The following is a 17,162-nucleotide window of genomic DNA, read 5'->3' as shown; positions in this document are numbered from 1 at the left end:
ACCATTGATAACAAAAACAAATGCACACCATCGACTGGCATGAAGCAAAGCAACACCAAACCTGGACCGTGGTTCAATGGAAATCAGTGCTGTGGAGCAATAGTCACGCCATATGCTCTTCCAGTCTGATGGACGTGTTTGGATATGGAGGATGCCTGGGAAACACTTATTGCCTGAGTGTGTTGTCCCAACAGTGAAATTTGGAGGTGGTGGTATCATGGTCTGGGGGTGCTTCTCGTATATGGACTAGGTCCACTGGTCACACTGCATGGATCCATGAACGCTGAGTCCTACATTAATGTTCTAAACAATTCTATGTGTCCTACATTGTGGCAATTTCATGTTACTGGCCCTTACATCTTCTGACATGATAATGCTCCATGTCACAAAGCAAGGATTGTGAACACATAGTTTGAAGAGAATAACATCGGAACATTGCAGTGGCCAGCACAGAGCCCTGACCTCAGCCCGATAGAACATCTTTGGGATGAACTGGAATGCAGAATTAGGGCATGACCAAGATGGCTCTCGTCAGTAATGAAGCTTACTAATGCTTTAAAGGAGGTATGTAGCACAATTCCACCAACTTTCTACCAGAAATTAGTAGAAAGTCTTCCAAGATACATTGAAGCTGTCATTAAGGTCAAAGGTGAGCCAACACGGTAATAATTTCTTGTTTTATTCATAACTACTCATGTACCATGACTTTTGGTAAGATAGTGTACATATTCATGTAAGGAAAATATTAACTTGCCCCTGGATATTCATTCTCTTCCTCACAACCTGGAGTAAAAATTGCATTTTCCCTCAAATTTTATTATTTTGCCTCTTACTATAGATGTAAAGATGGACCAAATACTTTTTAAACCAAAATATATTTGAAAAGCATAGTTCCTTTTCTGTTCATTTTGTTTTAGAGTTTAGTGTCCATTATATGCCTGAAGGCGGACAATGGAAACAGCACCATTTAGATAGAAGAGCAAAACATTTCTTTCTTGAAGATCTCCGGTGTGGGACTAATTATGAGCTATATTTAATTGCTTTTGTTGAAGAAAACCAGAAACGTAGTGAACAGGTTCTGTTCAGAACAAAAGGGACAGGTGAGTGCCACTTTTGTATTTTCATATAAAGTGTAGTTTGTGAGCTAGCCAGATGGATGGAAGGTTGTTTCAGAAACTAAACTGGCACAGAATTTGATGGTACTATGCTACTTTTCTAAATTCAGTAATGTGAGTTTTGAAAACATAAACTGTCTTCTTATAATAGGATATATCAGGCTTCATATCACTGCATATTATGTGTTTATTTTTCCAGGACAAAATTCAATAGAAAGGGAATAACTGAAACATGTTTAAATGTAAACAATCTTAATGAAGGGAATTTCTTTGAAATACAACATTATTAATTGTTTACTGGGTATAGACTATAGAGTACAAAAGAGGGGAGGAATGGCCTTATATGTAGACTGTGGATTACTTCCTGTTGAAGTTGAGGATATCAAATATAATAGCAAGGAGATGAATCTGTTTGGGTTTCTTTTAGGAAATGAAGAGGAAGAAGACATTTAACTAAAATTTCTTACAGACAACAAGATGAAACTGATGGGATTCATGAGAAACTCTACAGTAATATTAAGATTTCAGCTGGTAATGAGTTCATAGTTATGGGTATTTTAATTTCAGACATATAGATTGGGAAATTTTAGTCAAGCCATGAGGAAGACAGGCTTTTAGAAACCATTCAGGAGGTTTTTCTTCACCAATTTGTCAGGAAACCTACTAGTAACAATATTGTTTTATATTTATTAACTTCTGATATAGAGAAATGTTTGAGAGGGTGAAGACTAGGGAACATCTGGGTGTAAGTGATTATTGGTCTATTAGATTATATATTTTACTGCATATGGAGATCAGGAATAATGAGATTTTGGTTACAAATTACAAAGAAAAGCAAATTCTGAAGGGATGCAACAAGAATTATCTGTTATGAATTGGGCAACTGAATTAACTGGAGACATTGATCAAATTTGCAAAATATCAAACATTTAATTTTTAAATACTCAAGAGAGACAAAGTAGATAGCAAAAATATCAAAAAAATGAAGTAGCTACAAGTAAAAATCCTGATTGGCTCACAATTGGTATAGGAGTTATAATTAAAAGATAAACATTATAAACTTGAGATTTAGAGAATTATAGTTGGTCAGACAGGGAATTAGGAAATCAAAAAGGAGATATGAAAAAAGGTTGGCTGAATTTGTACAAATTAACAGTAGGGATTTCATTAAATACATTAAGGGTAAGCAAAATGTTAGGATGGGAGTAGGGTCTTTGAGGGATGATACAGGAAGGCTTATTTCTGATAATTATAAGATGGTGAGGTTATTAAATTCTATCTTTTCTTCCATTTTAGTAATGAAGATTTAAGCAATATTCCTCATCCTGAACAATTGCTAGATGGAAACAAGATTGAACAAAATGGTAACATCAATTCTGAGCTTGTTAAGAACAAATTGGGAAGTTTAAATAATGATAAGGCACCTAGCTTGGCCAGTTAATATTATCATAGAGGCTTTGAAGAAGGTTAAGGATTGGATATGTAAGCCACTTACCATTTTTCTTTGTAAGTCCTTTAATAGTGGGCAGGTGTCAGAGGATTGGAAGTCTGCTAATGTTACTCCTCTTTTCAAGGGAGGTGATGAAAATTTTCTTGGTAATTATAGGCTTATTAGTTTCACATCAATGATAGGAAAAGTTTTTGAAAGTCATATGAAAGATGCTTTGCAAAGTCGTTTAACAAGTTTAAAATTTTATTAGATAGTCACCATAGTTTCACAGTGGTAAGATTTTGACTTGCTGATCTATTGACATTCTTTGAAGACATTACTGCTAGATGAGAGTAAGATTGTGAATTTGTTTTATCTGGATTTTCAGAAAGCATTTGACAAGGTTCCACACAAAAAGCTTGTTAATATATAATCTCTATACGTGTGGATAATAGAAAAGTGGTTGGATGGAAGAAAACAGAGGGTTGTTATGAATGGAGTTCTATCAAACTGGATTAGGGTCAAAAGTGGGGTACCTCAGGGCTCAGTCTTAGGACCTTTGTTCTTTTTTATTTATATCAATGACGTAGATGAAGGAATAGTCAATAAATTACTTAAATTTTTAGATGATATTAAAGTCTTGGGTGTTGCTAGCTGTGAAGAGGATGCTGCTGATTCACAAAAGGATTTAGATTATTTAGTGAGTTGGGCAAATAAATGGCAGATTAGTTTTAATTATAATAAATGTAAGATAATGCCCGTGGGTTATTATAATTTGAATTATAAGTATAGTTTGGATGGGAATAACCTTCATAGTGTTTGAAGAAAAGGGATCTTGGTGTAATAGTCAATCAGTCTCTAAAGCCATCCAAGCAGTGTGCTGTTGCTAGTGATAGGGCAAATTAAGTAAATCACAGCAGTAGTAGTATTGAAGGGTATTATGAACCTAGCATGATTTGTGAAAGAATGAAAAATGTGCAGAAGTCAATAAGGCTAGTAATATTTAACCAGTTAACCATATGAAAGACACTGTGATAATGAAAGGATAACTGTGATAACTTTATCATTCTGTAATACTTTGGTTCTTTACTTCAATCATTTTTAAAAAAAGCTTATTTGAAAGGATAAACTAAAGGAAGACAATTATAAGTTATTTTGTAAAAAATAAGTAGTTCTCTTCTTAGAGAAAGTAGCAAGATTCATCTGAGCTCTTTTCTTTATCTCATTAATTAAGTGCAGATCAAGTTTTCTAACTCTAGAGAGAGAGAATACAATGCACATGTTCCAGTTAGAAACTAGTGTTTTCTTGAAAGATTAAAATAATTTTTTTTGCTTTGAACATTTCTTTGGTGTTATCGATAATATTTTTGTTTTGATAAATGTCAATATACCTGAATATGTATATTTTTAGTTGTTGATAGTTCAGATTAAACTTTTTAAAATATTAAGCTGTAGCTTTTTTTTAGCACCTTCCACACCCACTAAAGAAGAGCTGCTAAGTGCTAATGCTACCCACATACTCATACATTTGTCTGCTTGGGAAAAACCTAAAAGTTGTCCAGTGACCCGAATGGTCATAGATTATCGCCTCCAAAATCAAGATCACTGGACACCTTTTCTGGACAAAGTGGCTCCAATGCACCAAAATCATGTGGTTATACCTGATCTTAACTCAGAAACATGGTATGTCATCCGAATCATGGCTCATACTGATGATGGTTTGGTGAAAACAGAGTATAATATCAAGACCCAAAGGCAGTTTACTGGTAAGGCTTTACAGTGATGTAAAATTTCCAAGGGTTTGAGTAATTAAAACATTCATTATCAACAGTAGTTTGTGATGTAATTGTTTAATTCAGTGTTTGAGCAGAGGATCGAAATCCTGGGATAGTGATGGAGCTTTAAGCAACCTCTCTTCAAATACTCTATACTTTAAAACTTACAGAAGAGCAAATAAGTTAAGGCTCAAATTCAAAGTGATCAAAGAAAAAAACCCTTAGTATTCTGCAAGTTGATTTTGGTATTAATAATTGGTGTACTAATGTAGCAAAATTTAGAAAAAAATACATTTACCATATATAAAAGAAAATGATAAAAACTATATAAAGTAAAAGGAGATGATAATTACAATTATTTGTTATTCCTTACACTTCAACCTAACTTGTGTGTATAAACATAATGGTATTGTAACCATGTGATATATACAATACCAGTATGTGCTCTTTTGCTGAATCAATAAACACATTTTGAGGCATGTAAAGTTCTTCAATAAAGGTAAAATCAGTTGTATATTTTATTTATTCATGACCTACCCATAATCTATATGCTTGCTTATTGATTCAATGATCCATCAGTAATTTTGGCTTTTTTTATAAGTTAAACTACAAATATTCCTCCTCTCACATTTTTACCTGTAATGATGAAATACTCATTGCATAATAGGAACCTTTGATATAAACTGACAATTTCAAGAGTGTCTCATGGTATTGTATTCCAAATAGACCAGTCTACTTTGAGAGATTTTCTTACTTGTATCTTCTCCAGTGAAAGATATATATAAGGCTATTTAACTAAATCAAGAACTTTAAGAATGCAGTTTTTAACTATCTTATGACCTATACAAACTTGTAATAACCTTAAAATATTGCATCGTATGAAGGGGTAATCATAAACCTGATGCTAAATGCTTCATGAAGCAACACATCTGTTTTTATAAACACACTTTTAAGTTATAGCTGGTTCTAGTCATTACATTTTGTACTGCAATTAAATTTCTGTTAGCAGTATTTGTAGAAACTTTGTAAAGTCTAGCTTTGTATATAATTGTAAGATCACTGAATGTGTGTGATGTTTGTTTCCTGATCATGTGTGTGTTATACTTCTGATATTTATCTCTTTCTAATTTATAGTGTATTTCTTTCCCTAAGTCTATTTTCTGTAAAGCCTAGAATGTATATTTTTGTAATTAAAAGATTAAAGTTGTTTTTGTTTGTATTGGTAGATCGTATGTTGCATACTTTATATTTACAACTTTGTTTTTTATATAGATGCAATAAAACAATTACAAATAATGAGTAATAAAGATAAACCATATAAAATTATGGCATTTTTGCTATTTCATTTTCAGGAGAAGCTTGGAAGTTTAAAACAAAGTGAATTCAAAAACATATCAATGTCCAAAGAATAACTTATCTGCTACATTGTTTGTTTTTGCAAATATAATGGACAAAGCTCAGTTATTCTGAAACACCAAAAGATTTTTTTCACATAGTCTAAGCTCAGAGATCATGAGTATATTCTGTATGTATTGTTCTTTTTCACTGGTGGTCTTGTTGGGAATTTGAAAATATTCCATTTTAATAGGTGAACCATGGGAATTTTAGTTTTAATGTTGAATATTATCACAAAAAACCTTCGCTAGTTTATATTCTAACTTTATAAACTTTGTTCTTGATTATTTGAAATTATATTTAGCTTGTAATTAGAGCTTATAAACTAATTCATGAAAAACTATCAAGTATCACAAGTACACTAAGTGAAAATGCTTATCCTGAACATTTCATTGATAAGAACAAATAAAACCTTAGTAGTCTGTCTTAAACAACAATCTTTAGCTCCAACTGTATAACTTTGTTATATCACTGTAATACTACTCCTGAACATTTCATTGATAAGAACAAATAAAACCTTAGTAGTCTGTCTTAAACAACAATCTTTAGCTCCAACTGTATAACTTTGTTATATCACTGTAATACTACTCCTGAACATTTCATTGATAAGAACAAATAAAACCATTAAAACCTTAGTAGTCTGTCTTAAACAACAATCTTTAGCTCCAACTGTATAACTTTGTTATATCACTTTCATATATTTTGTGTTATAAGTTGAAAAGCTTGGTATTTGAAACTAAAGAATGTCATTAAGTCACAGTACTGTGTTTAGAAATCACTGAAGACTTAAAAGTTTGTTCACATTCAAGGACAAAATATCCAATATATGCATTTATCATTAATTGTCTATATATGGGTACGTTGGAAGTACCACTTGACAATTTTAAAGGCAGTATTTCGAACATGCCAAAAAAGTCTAAGCAACACAATGCACTTCTACTTCACATTTTATACATGGAAAGAGTGACTTACTGATTTTGATGGAACGTTTCCAAATTCTTAGTAGAGCCATCAGTGAACAAAAACTACACATCAAGAAATACTCATCACCCTTTAGCTTAAACCCAAAGGAATATGTGAAAAATCCTCATCTTTGTGTGTAAGCCTAACTGGACTTTAATTGTTTGTGAACATTAGCCCTCTGTGAACAAGGTAAGCCTAGCATAGACTGATGGTTAGGGTACCTAGCTTGTTATCTACAGGTTGCAGGGTCAACAAAAATGCTTGCTCTTTCAGATGTAGGGGCATTATAATATGAAAACAAAGGCCACTTTTAATGTATTGCTCCAAAATTAGAGATGGCTAGCACTGATATCCCTTGAGTAGCTTTGTACAAAATTCAACAAACAAACATGCACTGGGTCAGTCTATTGGACTGTATGGGAGAATTAATGTTTTCTATAAGTTGTACAATTTTGAATTTACTTCATGTATCTTCATGAAATTTGGTACATTTTTAGTAAGCATTACAATTTTGTTGTACAAAAAATAAGAAATTTCAATAAAGTATTTTTGCTAAGTATTTGTCTCTGAATTTACTTTAGTCAGTCTGACTCTGACTAGTCTAAGTGCAAGATAATTTTTACATTAAGGTTAAAAAATACTTTTTTTAAATCTTACAGTTTTCATATTTATTTACATAACCCGTAGCACTTCATAAATGAGTATCAAAAATTTTTTCAGTAAAACTTTTTACAGTCCATTTGACAGACCTTGTAACCACTACAAAAAAAACATGATATAATTCTAACTTACCTGTTTTGTTTTTTCTAGAGTGACTCCATATTGTAATAGAACGTTACTATTATTTATCTTAAACATCTTCAAGATCATAACAGTTCACGTCTGTTTTCATTTAATTTTATTATTTTATTTCTCTTTGAACCATGTTTAACTACTAAACCTACAAAACAAAATGAGAAATCCCCTGGCAAGCACATAGCTTAAGTTATAATAAAGAAAATATTGAATTAGGTAATGAACATGCAGCTCACATGCATAACTGTCTGATAAATTTTTTATTTAATTTTCTTTTTTGATTTATGTTTTCTTATCTAACATAACAAATTTTGATTTTGACGTTTTGGTTACTTTTATAACAATGAATAAAAAATTGCATAACAACAATAAATTTGTACTTACTTATGGGTCTTTTTTTTGTGAACTCAACAAGGATAGAAGTAATGAAATAAAATTATATTCACTCGAGGGAAGATTACATTTCCTCATGTAAAGTTGTATTTCCTCATGAATTGTTTTTTATTTAATCCATGAAATATGTTCATATTCATTGGTCATAACAAAGAAATATGGATGGACCATGCATTCCCAATTGGGAAAGCCAACTAAATAGATGAAATTCCTTAGGCAAAGTTATATTCCTCAGGAATGTGGGAATGTAATATTTTGATCCCTGTTCAAAGTCTTGAAGTCTCAATAAAAGTTACCCCTAATATTTGGTATGGTTGTTGTTATTGCATTATTGAATTTTTATTTATTTCAAATAATCAGTTTCAAACAAAACAGTAACATGTACAAAAAATGTAATGGCTTATAACTATTATAATGTAACTAGCTGTCTCACTAAAGTATAAGTTTTTGAAATAATTTCCTTGCCATGTTTGAGGTGAACTAGGGTATAGCAACTTTGATTCAGTGGCCAAATTATTCAAACACTATTATCAGAACAAGCTAGCATTGTACTTAATTCAGTAAATTAAACTTTATTTTCTATTGGTTATAAATAATGTAATAGTAAACATCAGAAAAAGTCACTGACATTTTTTGAAAGACAGTAGGTGTGGCAAGTTGGTTTATATCTATACATCAAGATGATTGGAGGCTATAAAATTAAACTGTCTCATCAATAACTGTAGCACAAGTTTGTATCAAATTCAGAAGCTCAAATAGGTGTGGAAAGAATGGTTAAGTGGGCATTTCAGACCAAACAAGTGTCGTAATACATAGAAGGGAAGATTGAGAATTCATTGAATATTTTCTTTTGAAATCAAAAAATTAAAACTTGCAGAATATTAAAAGTTAAGTTATTAACTATGTTTTGATGCCAAGTTTATTGATGTAAATTGATCATTAAATTGTTTACGTTTTAAATGTATTCTGTAAAATGTCTTGACATGCACAATTTGACCTGCACCTGTACACATAGGGTTAATGTGTTTTTGAATTTACTTTAACTTTGAAGCTTTATCCAAAAATGATAATATGAAAATATTTTTAATTCATATCCCATAGATGAAGCTTTTTTTCTGTTTTATTATCCATTTTTGACTTGGGTGTTTTATTCTTGTTTTCTTTGGACAATATTATAAAGTTTTTTTATTTTAAGTTTTTATAAATATTAATAGGAAATATTTTTTGTCTTTTAGCATTTCCACCAGATTCCAGTAACCCAGGTCATGTTTCCTCCTCTACATCATTTTTCCAGGATACCACTACATTAGTATCTATGGTTTCATCTGTTGTGGTGCTGATTGCTGGTGTTGTTGCAGTGGTGTGCCTTGTGACGTACAAGCGTCGGCGAAGTAACGACAACCGCCATCGTTACAGATCCAATAGAGCTCAGGCTACAGGTTGTTTTTTTATGTTTCATGATAATTTTAAAATATTGTAATTTTGAAACATTAGTGTTTAATATTTTTATTTATAAACTTGTTGAAATTTACATATATTTATCAAATATAGCATGGCAGTCATGAATAAACATTTCATAAATTAAATATGCTTGTAAGATTTTTAAAAGTAATGGAGATTGAAAATTTGCATCATGGAACAATTAGAATTCAAAAAATCATGTGTAACTTTAAATAATGGATGTTTTGTCCCCTTCTGTTGTGGTTGAATCAAATTATTTCTTCAGAATTATAAATCTACATTAAACTTGCCAACAGTTTTGTAGATAGTTAAAGACTACAAATGATAAAAATATCAGAATTTTTGGTCTAATATTTATTAAATTTTTGGTTCTTTGAATTTTTTAAATATTTCCAGAAAACAGTGTTTTTATGTCAAAAAAATAACTCTGTACTTTCTGTATTTTTTACTCTACATTTAAAGCAATCTACATCTTATATATTATTTTAGTTGATAAAACTACAACTTTTGTATATATTTTATTAAAATAACATGATATGTAACTTTAATTACATTTATGTATATAAATGAGCTGGGCATGACCTAGTGATTAGGAGCTGGACCATGGATTTGAGCACCATTTGGTTCACACCCTATTGCCATGGATACAGTATAAGAGTAATAATCAAATCCTACTGTTTGATTATAGTTGTCAATTATTGGCCAGTAAATGCTGTTGACTATTTGCTTTCCCTCTTGTTTGTTTGTTATTAAACACAAAGCTACACAATAGGCTATCTGTGCTGTGCCCACCACTATTACTGAAAGTCAGTTTTTAGCATTATAAACTCCCAGTCTTACTGCTGAGCTACCGAGAGGTTCCCCCCCTCTAGTCTATCAGCATCAGTTCAAAATTAGGATGGCTAACACAGGTAGCCCTTGTGGTAGTTTTGCAGTAATATCTAACACGAACTCTACATAAATCTCTGGCATACAGCAACAAAAACTGTTTAGGTTTTATAAACAAATTAGTAAAACCAAAAGTTCTTTCTGTTGTTGCTCAGAATGTTTTATTTTACATATTCAAACAGTTTGAACATATTTTATATTCATAAAATTATTTCTTTACATATTTTATTTTGCCTGTTTGAACAATACATAAGCCACAAAAAAATTTAAACTCCATCAAGTTTGATATACATACTTGCTGTGAAATCAAAAATATTAGGCTTAGCAAGAACATAACTCCCAAGTAAGCTCTAAGCACCGAGTCATTTGTGAAAATAAATAGAGAATTCAATTATACATAATACAGCACTAATGAAGTGTCAGGTATTAAACATAGACTAGTACACACCATAAAAATATTCTGAAGCCTGTAATTAGTGTCATAATTCTTTTATTTTTTAAATCAATCAGGTCACACCAAAGCTTCTTCCAATTGCATGAGAAGTAAAATGACAGTTTCCGTTTCATTTTCCAGAAATTTATAGCTAGTTATATGTGGAAAAGGCTGTACAACATACTCAGTGTGATCGAGATTGAAAGAAAAAATTAATGTCTCACCTTCTACTTAGATTCCAAAATCCAAAAATATTCGCTTTGCAATGTAAGGCTTTTCTAGCATACAAAATCTGAAGATTAGGGACCACAGGGAATTTACAAATTACAGTTCATATACGTAGAAAAAAGAAGTTGTAAAAATAAGATTTTTCAAACTTTACTGACAAATTTAAATCGACATTGTATTATATATAAGCTACAATATTTTTTATATTTTAGGGCAAAATATCTGAAATATATTTAGACATTTTCTTTCTATAAAGTTTTTAATGTGGTACTACAATGAAACATTTTAGTCAACTGGTTAAGTTACCAGAGCTAATGAGCTATTAATAAATTATCATTGAGATACATTTCTTGAATTGTTTTACAAAATCATGAAGTAGAATTCAAAAATAAGAAACAGACCAAATTTGTTTGAATTTATAGATATAGTATTTTCAGGTGAGAATGATTTCTTAGATCCACTCATGATAACAGTGTCGATCGGGAAATTTGCAAGTAATTTGAATTTGAAAGGCTTGACTGAGTTTTAACTCTGTTTTGAGCAAAGAAAGAAACTAGAAATGTTTGAAGAAAATGAGTACAATCTTTATTACACTATTTAAACAATGACAGAATGTATATTCTTGCACAGACAATAAGACTATTTCTTCTACTGGTTCAGTGTCTCGGTTGGCAGCTTTCTTTCGGAACAGAATTTTGTTGAACTGATATGGTATTACATCATTATATCTCATAAAAAGATAGTTTTTAAATATCAGTTTTAACAGTATTTACTTTTGAATACTATATTTAAGTTAGTTTTATTGTGAAACATACAATATTTATTTCTAATTTGCATATTTTAATGCTGAGGAACATATCACACTATGATGTACTTGTAATGTCTTCAGAATCGTAGAATATCAAGATTGGTCATCTGGTGGTATAATTATATTCTAACTATTTTCTTCCTTCCCAAGAGTCATCTTCAAGGAATGACTTAGCAACCACTACAGCTCTGATGTCTCATACAGAGAAAAAGTCTCAGCGCTCAGAAGCAAGTCACCATAGCCACAGTCGAGAACACCAGCCATATTTTTCTTCTCCTGTACGAAAAGTCACTCCTTCAAACAATGTTTCTCAGGCCAAGCAAGTCAACAATACTCCCTCAACTAGCCATTGTAAGTCTGTAGGTATAATGGGTGTCTTTCAAGGCTAAAAAAAAGATATTTCATAATTTAGTTTTCAGTTTTTCAGTTAGTATTAATACTTGAATAAATATATCATGCAGTAGAGCTTTCTGTGATGGTTGTCCAGTTCAAACTGTTTCTGGTTTTGAATAACTAACAAACTGTAAGCTTTAATTACATATGGTTTGTCTCCCATTTTGTCCCTTCGAGTTTGGACTGGCATGTGAAATGATACCAGGAAGCTACTACAAACATTGCAGTGGTTTGTGATTGCATTGTCTCATGACGATATTGATCCCTAAATCTTCAATCACAGTATTTCCTTTTACATCAACTTGTTAATTCTAATTCATAGCTCTATATTTTAGACCAATTTGCAATTACATGTTTCTTTTCGTTTCATTCAAAAAATTATTTACAGACATTTTAATGTATAAAAGTCAGATATGGCAGTTGTTTTGTTCATTTCTTATAATCATTTCTTGAAACATGTTTAATACAATTTTTACTAACATGAGTTTCAGTGATTAGAGATAGACTCAGAAAAGCAACTGACTAAAAATTATTGTTACAACATAATGGGTGAGTAAAAACATAATACTTACTTCTCCCTATAGGGAATGATGATATGAACATTCCCAAGAAAACGTTTAAATTTTTATTTTTGTCCTGATGTCAAAATGTTAAATGTAATAAGCAGTTTATCCCAACAATACTAAGTTTATCGAACAAGGTAAAAAAAAGATTAAAATTTATATGCTGAATAATTATAGGTTATAATTATAACTCACTTACTAGATAATTACAGGTTTTAGTGTAGCACTTTTTGTATGAAAACCAGTACTTTGAGGACTGAGCAAGGCCCAGTGGTTAGTGTGCCGAACTTTATATCCATGGATCATGCCCGTTACTTCAAAAAAATAAAAATCTTGCTCTGCACTTTGGGGCCATGACTGCACCATGATAAGAATGATAGTCACATTTCACTATCACAGATAGCCCTCAAGTAACTTTGCACAAAATTTAACAGACAAACAGTATTGTTGTATGTCATATCTATTTTGAAGAGATCATATTGTAATTCATATTGGTTTTTACCTTTGTTGCTGTAAAGCTATAATGTATGTGCATGTATTCTTTTTCTTACAGTCTTTGAAGAAGAAATAGCTCCCTATGCAACTTTTCGGTTACCTGAAGAAAGAGAAAATATTGAAGAAACAGAAGAATTTAAAACATTTAGTGTAAAACATGGGGAACCCCCATATCTAACAAAGGTAAGTTAAAGTATTAAGATGATCATACTGATTGCAGTGAAAAAAATATACTTTATGTTTGCATATAACATATAAAGAAAAGTGTACCAAGGTATATAAATGGCATGGATATTGTAGCATTCCAAGGTATCTTGAAGGGTGGGTGGGTCTGTATTATTGTAGCACACTCAGATATCTGAAGGGGAGGGTCATAGTAGCACATCAGGGATCTAAGAAACAGGGTTATTATAGTGTACCAAGGTATATAAGAGACAGAGTTTGTTATAGATTAGTGATTCTCTCTATCTGTACTATGGGTAAGAAAAAAATGTTGTTTTTTGATTACCCAACTTAACCTATTTTTTTGCATCTAATGTATCTGCTTCATTTTATATGTGCCTTCAGCTAATGACATGACCCTATGACTTTTGATCTTGCTGTCATTTTTTAAACTAACCTCAGAAATAATGTTGAACAAAATGTGTCAGTGTCTCGGGGGGGGGGGGGGAGGTGCCGGGGCCCTGGGCATCCAACGCAAAGAGTCGAATCGAATAGTAGAACCCTTTCTGCCCTTCCCCAAGATCTTAGCTACAAGGCCCCGGGCATAATAGAACCTCTGCACGCCACTGACTGGTGAATCCATATAGCGTAACTAAAGCTAGTGTTAGCAGTTTTAAATTAAAGCTGCTGCTGTTGTTTTTTATTTACTTTTTGTTAATTTCATTATACTTTTTATATTTTAAATTATGTTGTGTATATATGTTTTGAAATGCCTGCCTAGTATTATATCAAGCTATGTACAGAATTAGTGTGCACTGTAAAGTTCATAAAAATACATCCACCAGTGATAACAGTCCTACATAACTTACTAGCATTTGCACAACCATTATTTTTAATTATTCATTAGCATTCTACATTTTTTATTTATCTTTCATTTTCATGTAAATAACCTTTTAAACAGATTTGTATTTAAAAAATCAAGATTCACATGAAAACGTTTTTCAATTTAAGCAATAAATTTTAATTTCTTGGCAGTAATATTGTACCCATCTTCAGAATCTGACTAAAACATTGTGCACTGTAAGAGCTGCAGTAAAATACCATTAGCTGATCAGACAAGAGTGCTGTTGACTAGCTGCATTTTTTCTAGCAATTGAAATTAGTGAAGTCGTTGTGTAGAGAGCTCTTGTATAGCTTTGCAGGAAAATTATAAATGTAGCAGTTATGAAATATTCAGTATATAATTCTGGTTTTATGTTCTTAAATATGTAGTAAACCTTTCTTGACTTTAATTAATGTATGGTAACAATACTGATCTCAGCTTGATATGTAGTATATGCATAAGTTTAATCAATGATAGCAAGTAAAATAGTTAATTATGTTAAGGAGAATCTTAGAAAGAGAGCAATAAATTAATGTTTCCAAAAATATAACTTATTTTTGTAATATTATTTAAATTTGTATTGAATAATAATATTGGTTAACTTAAAGCATTATTTCAACAGATTATTATAGTATTCCAAATGATGTTGTATTATAAATCAATTCCCACTTGTTGCATTTTATGTGATATTATAGGTTTACAATATTTATGTTTAAAGACTGTTGAATATATTATAGTATCCATAAACCTGTGTTCAACATATCCTAAGAGGCTGTTATAAGCTTATTTCTAGTGGGATATTAAATCTTAGATTATTATATTAGACCTAAATGAAAAGCTACATTATTTCATCAAATCAGAAACTTTATTTGAAATATTAAGACTTTGTAAGCCTAATGCTACTTTTAAAGACATGATAATCTATATCATACGCTTAGGGAATATTAGAAGAATTATAGTTATTTACTTGATAAAGAACAATATTAAAACCTTGTTCATTAAATGACTGCCTTTATGAACTAAGTTAACTAAAGCTTAGGAATGTGGTAAGTAAAGTTTAAGAACAAAAGGTAATAGTGAGTAAATAGACTTGCACAAGGCCCGGCATAGCCATGTAGTTAGGGAGCTTGATTCACAATCTGAGGGTCGTGAGTTCGAATCTCCGTCACACCAAACATGCTTGCCCTTTCAACCATGGGGGCATTATAATGTGACGGTCAATCCCACTATTCGTTGGTAAAAGAGTAGCCCAAGAGTTGGTGGTGGGTGGTGATGAGTAGCTGCCTTCCCTCTAGTGTTACTCTGCTAAATTAGGGATGGCTAGTGCAGATAGCCCTTATATAGCTTTGCACGAAATCCGTAATAAACAAATAAACAGATTTGCAAATTACATGTAAGCATTTTCAGTCATTCTTAGACTCTTTGCTATACATGATAATTGTATTTAGCATATATTTATTCTCTTTTATGTAGGCTAGTCTCGACCCTCCTTCAAGAAAAAGTGGAAAAGGAGGTGAAGAATTTTGTACTCATAGTCAATGTACAGGTAAGGAGCCTTCTTGATTGTTACCAACTAGAAAAGCTTCATTATTAATGATTGAGTGCAAATGCAGATATTTATATTAGAATTTACAAAATAAAAGGTTTTTTATGCTAAATACGATACCTTATAAATTTTACCATGTTACGTTACATTGAATTTGTTATAATCACATAACAGGATATATCAGATGTAATGGTTTGTATTTGTAATATTTAGTAAACAACACAAAAATAAGGTATAAATTTTATTTAGTTATCAGACAGGAAGATTTTTTAAATATGATAAATGATGTGTACTGTCACATACCCAAGAGTCAACCAGATTAAATTTTGCAGATGGGTGTATTTTCGTTCTTTAAGTATAACAACAAACAATCAGTAACAAATGTATATCTTTTTCACAAATGATTTTCTAGACAGCTATTCTTAAAATATTAGAACAAGAAAAAGACAGTCTTACTTGGAGTTGAATAATAACATTGTTTCCAATACTATATCTTGCCTACTCTCACAAAATAGCTTTTCTTGATCAGTATTCCCCTCTATCGACACAAACTTTCAACGTTCTCCTTCCACCTCCCGCTTCTGCATATCTGTGTGTAAATAATTATGCAGCAGCTCTTCACTAATAGGAGCATGACACAGCCCCTATCATAACCAGCACCCTCTCCACATTTGCACTCATTAATCACTTCTAGATTGGCAGTAGTACAGTACAGATGTGCTTATTTTTCCTCGCAAATTTGCCGATTTTTTCCTTTATACTACAAACTTAGATTTTCTTTACTTTTTCACTTTTTTGAATTGTTAAAGGTTGCTTTTCCAACATTTCTTACTTTTTAATATTTTTTACACATTTGGAATTGTCACTATGTGCTCACAGTTTCAGGTAGTTACAACTACCACAGCTGTTACTGATGCTGCAGGTTTTCTGACTACTACTGGGTTGAGTACTCAATTATCAGCCAAGGACGTGATGGCAATTATTCAACAAGAAATGTTCATGCAACCTTCACATCCACACAAGGAATGTCCTGTCATGCCTGCTTCTGGAGTGTCTGACAGGGAAGACGAGAATTTGGACAGCCTATCCACCCCCCCACCCCACCCCCCCGAATATAGGATAGATCCATGGGTCCTACAGCTTCTTTCAGAGGGTCTGGCCCTTCCCTCCATTCACCTCCCCATTGCCTTCCCCCACCAAGGAATCTCGTTTCTTGTCCACATCTACAGAAGGTGGTTCGGGACTTACTTACGAAAGAGGCCATAGAAATTTGAGAACCTTCTCAGCCGGGTTTTTCCTCCCATGTGTTCATTATACCCAAAAAAGATAGGAGATTCGCGACTGGTTATAGATTTATCATCCTTGAACCATTTCCTGATTGTATCCAGATTCATGATGGAGTCTTACTTGACCCTTTGGTGAGTTTTTTACTCCTGG

The 17,162-nt window shown here is 31.8% G+C and overlaps 1 protein-coding gene across 1 annotated transcript in view; it reads left to right on the top strand.

The window, feature by feature from the left end:
• The window catches only part of LOC111087445 (Down syndrome cell adhesion molecule-like protein 1 homolog), an 80,155-nt gene that overhangs the window by 18,352 nt on the left and 44,641 nt on the right, over positions 1 to 17,162 (top strand). The window contains exons 5-10 of the mRNA XM_022394082.1: positions 918 to 1,100; positions 4,011 to 4,310; positions 9,101 to 9,304; positions 11,834 to 12,034; positions 13,193 to 13,317; positions 15,653 to 15,725. Of these exons, the coding sequence (XP_022249790.1) occupies positions 918 to 1,100; positions 4,011 to 4,310; positions 9,101 to 9,304; positions 11,834 to 12,034; positions 13,193 to 13,317; positions 15,653 to 15,725 (1,086 nt within the window). The remainder of the gene's footprint in view (positions 1 to 917; positions 1,101 to 4,010; positions 4,311 to 9,100; positions 9,305 to 11,833; positions 12,035 to 13,192; positions 13,318 to 15,652; positions 15,726 to 17,162) is intronic.

The sequence above is a fragment of the Limulus polyphemus genome, unplaced genomic scaffold, assembly GCF_000517525.1.
Source record: "Limulus polyphemus unplaced genomic scaffold, Limulus_polyphemus-2.1.2 Scaffold2161, whole genome shotgun sequence".
NCBI lineage: Eukaryota > Metazoa > Arthropoda > Merostomata > Xiphosura > Limulidae > Limulus > Limulus polyphemus.
The sequence above is the reverse complement of the archived record's forward strand: the minus strand, read 5'-3'. Positions and strand labels throughout refer to the sequence as shown.